Below are 7,116 nucleotides of genomic sequence, written 5' to 3' on the forward strand. Positions count from 1 at the left end.
GAAATGTAACAGGTGTGTACAATTTTTTTAAACAATTCTTTTTAATGTTTTAATCATTCATGTTAGCAGATGAACTGATACTAGTCCTGACCTGCATGCCCTTCACTAACATACCAGCTGAAGGAAAAATGGCTGCCGATTGCTTTATGGTTCATATCTACAGAAATGTGGACCATACAAGTGTTTCATGTGTCAATGTGTGCAGAATGTAAAACGAGTTATAGAAAAATGGCAACCTAAACGTTACTTTAAAAAGCAACAGTATCTACTGTAAAAGTGCTATTTATAATACTTGTAATACAAGTAAACTGTAGACCCCAGTCACACACACTTGCACGCACACACACACGCGTGCCCGCACGGACGCACACACACACACACACATGCGCACGCTCACATAATATCCATGGGGGTGGCCATAAAAATATAAAAAGTGCTCTTACATAAAATGGAAGTGTTATTCATACTGTGGGATCATATAGTATACCATACTGTAAATCAAACCAAATCACTATGTTGAAAGGATCAGGTTTTAAATTAAAATTATTAATGAACAATGAGTACAGTATGCAGTTTAGACGGGTGCTAAACTCTAAATGCAAGGTATCATACGCACATATTATAATGGAGTTAGACACTTTTGAAAAAGACCATCAATGTGTTCCATTTATTATATTTTTGTTAGTTTGTTAGTGGAGAGAGAGATAGAGAGATATCGAAATACATATGTTAGACACATTGCTTTGTGACAATGAATGTCTATGAAAATGAAGAAAGAAGTTGTATGAAGCTCTCATTGAATCCCTCTCATTTAATCTGTTGACATACATTCAGGATCTCTGTGTCCATGGAAACAGCAAGGGGAGAACAATAACAATTCATATAGATAGAAGATACATCTTTACCAAGTGTCACCGATGATAGGTTGTGGAATTAAGCTTGTGCATAATGTTACGTTCACGTGATGAGTAACCTTGCCTGAGACCTGAAGACCCGGGTTAGCTCCCCGAGCTAAGTCTCAGACCATACCTCAGCGGGCTAGCACAGTCTTGTGGTGGGCAGGAGATCTGGGTTTGAAACCCGGTCAGTTACACATACAGTATCTATGCTTATTCCCACGAAAACTGCTGCCTGAGCACAAAGAGTTCTGGGAGTAACAAAACGTATGTGGTGTTAGTATTGGAACATGGATTTGTTTAGTCGCTGAGTTTAGCTGTACATGGCATTTTTACAACTGTGAAAAGCAGTGGACACATTCTCACAATTACACGATAAAATATTCCTTACCATTAAAAAAAAGAAATTATACAAAAATGCAAGAACCTTAAGTAACACGGCGATCGTTATTCAAGACACTGGATGTATAGTGGTAGCAGCAGCACTAGCTACAGACGACTTCACAGTATACTCAAGTGTGTCAGATAGTAACAACACTCAACAGAAAATCACAAGCGGTTTCGCAGCTGCTTTTTGAGTTGCCGTCTTTCACTTACTCCTGGCAGTGATACATAACAAGAGGCTATCTTCCCCTGCCTTGTTAATATGTAACCCTCTGAAACAGTCCCCTTACATGGCTCCAAACCTGCTATCTGGCCTCAGCCTTAGCTAGCTACACTCAGTCAGTTTGGCCTAGCACCCAACACCACCACACACCCTTCACCAACACATTAGCATTTAGCATACATCGATCCCCCAAAACTGTAAACAAGTTTTCCTTCAAAGCAAACGTCTTAGTACTAATCATTTGTCCATTTGTTTGCTTATTTCTTTCGCTCTCTCAGATCTTTGTCTCTGTTCTCTTTCTCCCTCTGTTATTTCTCATATTTGTCCTTTTCCGTCTTTGTGGCACTGTTGTACGAAGGCAGTGAGGCGGTGGAGGGCGTCATGTTCGTTTTCTCTGTGGAGGTGGAGTTGTCAGCGAACTGCCCTATCACCAGCACCTCCTTGTCCTCCAGCTCGCACACCACACCGCCTCTAGGTTGCTCCTTGTAGAGCTCTGCTGCTTTCTTCAGGGCATGTCGGGCCAGGTAGCGCCTGAAGGACCTCTGGATCACCACGGCAGACATGTCCTCCTGCTTGCGCCGCAGGGTACTGGTGATGGGTTCGTAGGAGACTTTGGAGGGGTTGGAGGCCATGAAGCGGTCCTCCATCTGGCCCCGGAGTAGGTCTAAGCCTTCACCCTCTCCCAGGACACGCTTGGTGAAGGCAAACAGGATGTCAAGGCAGTGGATGCGCTCCCCGCTGACCATGGGCAGATCCATTTTGATCAGCTGGATGTGGTTGGGCTTGGCCATTCGCAGCGGCGGGTCCAACGCGTCTGCAAAGTCCGACAGCTTGTCGTACTCAATGAACTGTGTGGCGTCTGGGTCAAAGCGCTCCCACACCTCGTAGAACATCTCAAAGTCGTCCTCGCTCAGCGGCTCGGCCGACTCCTCGGTGGCCACGCTGAAGTTCTCCAGGATGACGGCGATGTACATGTTGACCACGATGAGGAAACAGATGATGATGTAGCTGACGAAGAAGAACATGGCCACTGGCGGGTTGCCGCAGTTGCCCCGGTACAAGGTGCCCGGGTGCTCCATCTGGCTGTCACAGTCGGGCTCCTTCTTGTTGAGGATGGGCGCCAGGAGGCCGTCCCAACCCGCCGACGTGGTGATCTGGAACAGGCAGAGCATGCTGTTGCCGAACGTCTCGAAGTTGAACATGTCATCGATTCCCGCCTCGTGCTTGACGTAGGCAAAGTTGGACATGCCGAAGATGGCGTAGATGAACATGACCAGGAAGAGCAGGAGGCCAATGTTAAACAGGGCAGGAAGTGACATCATCAAGGCGAACAGAAGTGTCCGGATGCCCTTGGCGCCCTTGATGAGACGGAGGATGCGGCCGATTCGGGCAAGTCGGATGACTCGGAATAACGTTGGGGAAACAAAGTACTTCTCAATCAATTCTGATAAAAACATACCTGTAAGGACAGAGACAAAAACCAATTAAACACATACATTTTCTCAGTTACAACTCCAAACATTTCATTCTGAATGCTACATTTAGATTCAAACGACTATGAAGAGTCAGGGTTCTTACCTACGATTGAAAGGATGACAACGACAAAGTCAAACACATTCCAGCCAATGGTGAAGTAGTAATGGCGGAGGGATATCATTTTGAGCGTACACTCCCCAGTGAAGAGCACTATAAAGACAAAGTTGATCCAGTGGAGGATCTTTTCCCTCTCTGGTGTCTGTTCGTCCTCTTCCACCATCATAGTGACCATGTTGAGGCAGATGAGGATCATGATGACAATGTCAAAAGCCTGCTTCGTTACGAAGTCAAACACACAGCCTTGGAATGCATTCTAGAATGGAAAGATAGATGACGGGAGAGAGAAAAACAGAGAGAGAGAGGTAGAGAGCGATAGAAATCATGAAATATACTGTGACAATTAGAATTTTTACAGTACACACATTCTTAAATATTGAGCTACTGCTTGGTTGAATGCTTATTGTAATATCAATAGGTGTCAATATCAGCGTCAAACCGTTGGCCTGGGAATAGGCTTCTGGGGTTTCTTGGAGCCGAGCTTCTTCATGGCATTGTAGTACTTCTTCTGTTCCTCTGTCATGAAGATGTCCTGACCTCCAAAGTAAAGGGAACAACACAAAACCCGGTAAAAACCTAACACACGTACACCCAGAGCATCTGTCTCTCTGTCTGTCTGTCTGTCTGTCTGTCTGTCTGTCTGTCTGTCTGTCTGTCTGTCTGTCTGTCTGTCTGTCTGTCTGTCTCTCTGTCTCTCTGTCTCTCTGTCTGTCTCTGTCTCTCTGTCTCTCTCTCAAGTTTCTTTCAGTCAGTGTTAGCTCAGGACAAGGCACGCTTTTCAGATCTCTCTCTCTCTTTCTCATCCCTCTCTATATCTCTCACTTTTTTATGCTCTTCTCTTTCTCCTAGATCTTTCTTTATCTTTTTATCTTTCTCTTGTCTCCTCGGTCTCCGTATCTGTATCATGGAGACTGCATTCACTGTGTTAGCACTATTTACAACTGGAAGGTGAATGTGTGTGTGTGTGTGTGTGTGTGTGTGTGTGTGTGTGTGTGTGTGTGTGTGTGTGTGTGGCGGGGGTGACTCATATGCCTGCTGTATTCAGAATAATCTCTCAGCTAGCAGCAGGTTTGATAAACACTGAGCTATCAATATCGCAGTGTATACGAACACCTGGTCACTACTGAATACGTATCTTTTTCTTCTGTTGGTTGAAGTTGTCAATGATGACACCAATGAAGAGGTTAAGAGTGAAGAAGGACCCAAATATGATGAAGATGACGAAGTAGAGATACATGTAGAGGTTCTCTTCATATTGGGGCTGATATTCCACCTGAAACACAAAAAATAAAGATATACATCAAAATGTCTAATCATTGCACATATTCAACCATATTCAAGTCAAACCCTTATTTACGGGACATTCCTAAGGGAATATATATTTTTAAAAATGACGAAAGCCATAAAAACACCAATATTCCAATAAAAAATGTAAACTCAAAACCTTAGATACAAGAGTCAACCTGACTTTAAACTGTCAACCATTCTCCATGACCAGAGCCCCAAAGAAACACTTACATTACGAGAGTCCACAGCTGCGTACATGATGTCCATCCAACCTTTAAACGTTGCCTAGAAGCAGAGAACAGAGAACAGAATGAGTTACTCTCTGAGGGGTCACTCTCAAGTGATTACTTACATCTGACTTCCCTGTTCCCTTGCTGCAGCCTTGCAGTCAGGCTCCGCTCCACTACTTTTGGTTAAGCAGAGCTATTTTGGTAGCAGGTAGAAAATATTAAATGAACAGTCACAATACTCTGTGAAAGGTGCTAAGCTATGTCTCGAACAAAAAAATACTCTACACTGATTTAAAAGCATAAATGTGGCATAAAAGGTCAAAAACAACACCGCCACGCATACTGTATATACACTGAGTGTACAAAACATTAGGACACCCTCCTAATATTGACTTGCACCCCCTTTTGCCCTCAGAACAGCCTCAATTTGCTGGGGCATGGACTCTACAAGGTGTCGAAAGCGTTCCACAGGGATGCTGGCCCATGTTGACACCAATGCTTCCCACAGTTGTGTCAAGTTGGCTGGATGTCCTTCGGGTGGTAGACAATTCTCGATACACACTGGAAACTGTTGAGGGTGAAAAACCCAGCAGCGTTGCAGTTCTTGACACACTCAAACCGGTGCGCCTGGCATCTACTACCACACCCCATTCAAAGGCACTCAAATATTTTGTCTTGCCCATTCACCCTCTGAATGGCACACATACACAATCCATGTCTCAATCCAACCTGTCTCCTCCCCTTCATCTACACTGATTGTAGTGTAGGGGATCATAGCTTTCACCTGGATTCACCTGGTCAGTCTATGTCATGAAAAGAGCAGGTTTTCCTAATGTTTTGTTCACTCAGTGTAAATTAACATTATAATTAACATTATATTAATGTTTTATATAACTATATAACACTTTTAAACCAGATTTCAAGCATAATCTTCCTGAACAATGTAAAACGCCAACAGACCCTGCCCTCATGCCTATCCCACTCACCACTTGCAACAAGGCCAAGTACCCGGCCCCAACATTATCAAAGTTGATCTTGACATTCTTCCATCGGGCGCTGTCATTGGCCAGGGCCAGACAGTCGCTCTTGTTGTTGACGACCTCGATGGGAAAGGTCTCGTCGTTGGTGGTGTTGACGCAGTAATAGTACTTCCCTGCGAACAGATTGACGCCCATGATGCTGAAGATGAGCCAGAAGATGAGGCACACCAGCAGCACGTTCATGATGGACGGAATGGCACCCAGGAGGGCATTCACCACCACCTGTGTCAATCAAAGATGACACGGTTAGAGCGCTCGATCAAACCGGTTCCCTGGGGTTTCTTTGGATAGGACTAGAAAGTCATTTTCTTGAGATGTGAGTGTTGAGTGAGTACTGACATGTACACTCTTGTTGCTCAAGAAAACATGTATTTCTAGTCTTATCCAAGAAACCTGGTTACCATAGATAATAATATATGTAATAATATATGTATAGGGAGGGTTAATGGCGCTGTTAATATAGGGATATTGTGTTAGGTTTAGGAACACATGAGAATATGTGTACAGTATTTTCACTATGTTATTTTCAGTACAAAGCATGTTACTAGCACTACCACAGAGGTTTAACAAGAGTTTGACAGTTAACTATTTGAGGAAAGTGAAAGGGTAGAAACGCTCTTTCAAAGGAGTTGCGATAGAGCACATTTAACCACTCAAAAGGTAAAAAGCAAAACAGAAAAAACCTTAGAAGAGTCAGGATGAAGTCACAACATTGTTTACTGTAAATGAAAAGACACACAAAGAAAATAATTATACATCAAAAGGCCCCACACAAGCAACATCGAGGCAGAGCAATGTCAGAGAACATCGATATAGAATCTATCGACAGAATGTGGAGAAAGTCATGCAGATACACACAAGGAGAGACATATCTAGAAATCTAGCTCTATACACAGGCATGCATCCATATAAAATACATCACTGGTTCCTATTTTCTTCCTTCTAGAAGCCTACGCCATTTAAAAAGGACTGCGGCTAAGAATGCTACAAGATGTAAAATGTAACAAGGCATTTAGTTATGACATTTAGTTATTTTCAAGAGATTCAATTGCAGTGGACTTTCTATCATAAAAAATATCATAAAAGCTGCTTGAGAGGCTCTTTCTGATTGCAGTTCAGCATGAAACATGTTCTCCAGTAACCCTTACCCTCATGCCCTCGAACCGTGACAACGCCCTCAGGGGTCTTAAGGCCCGCAGTGTTCGTAGGGACTTGATGGCACTCAGCTCAGAGTAGCCTAACGCATTGGCTACCAAGCTCACCAGAGATACCTGAGAGAGAGAAGAGAGAGAGAGAGAGAGAAGAGAGAGAGAGAGAGAGAGAGAGAGAGAGAGAGAGAGAGAGAGAGAGAGAGAGAGAGAGAGAGAGAGAGAGAGAGAGAGAGAGAGAGAGAGAGAGAGAGAGAGACAGAGAGAGAGAGAAACAGAGAGAGACAGAGAGAGAGAGAAACAGAGACAGAGACA

At 43.8% G+C, this 7,116-nt stretch overlaps 1 protein-coding gene across 1 annotated transcript; it reads right to left on the reverse strand.

Moving 5' to 3' along the window:
* Positions 1–1,811: 1,811 nt before the first annotated feature.
* On the reverse strand, positions 1,812–6,924 carry LOC311116819 (sodium channel protein type 2 subunit alpha-like; the record flags this gene model as incomplete). The annotated part of the gene is made up of 7 exons (XM_084191854.1): positions 1,812–2,962; positions 3,082–3,352; positions 3,536–3,633; positions 4,228–4,369; positions 4,615–4,668; positions 5,600–5,875; positions 6,802–6,924. Coding segments are annotated over 7 exons (2,115 nt in total), but the record flags the coding sequence as incomplete, so codon positions are not given.
* Positions 6,925–7,116: the final 192 nt, after the last annotated feature.

This window comes from Coregonus lavaretus, assembly GCF_964263955.1.
Source record: "Coregonus lavaretus genome assembly, contig: HAP1_SCAFFOLD_864, whole genome shotgun sequence".
Taxonomy (NCBI): domain Eukaryota; kingdom Metazoa; phylum Chordata; class Actinopteri; order Salmoniformes; family Salmonidae; genus Coregonus; species Coregonus lavaretus.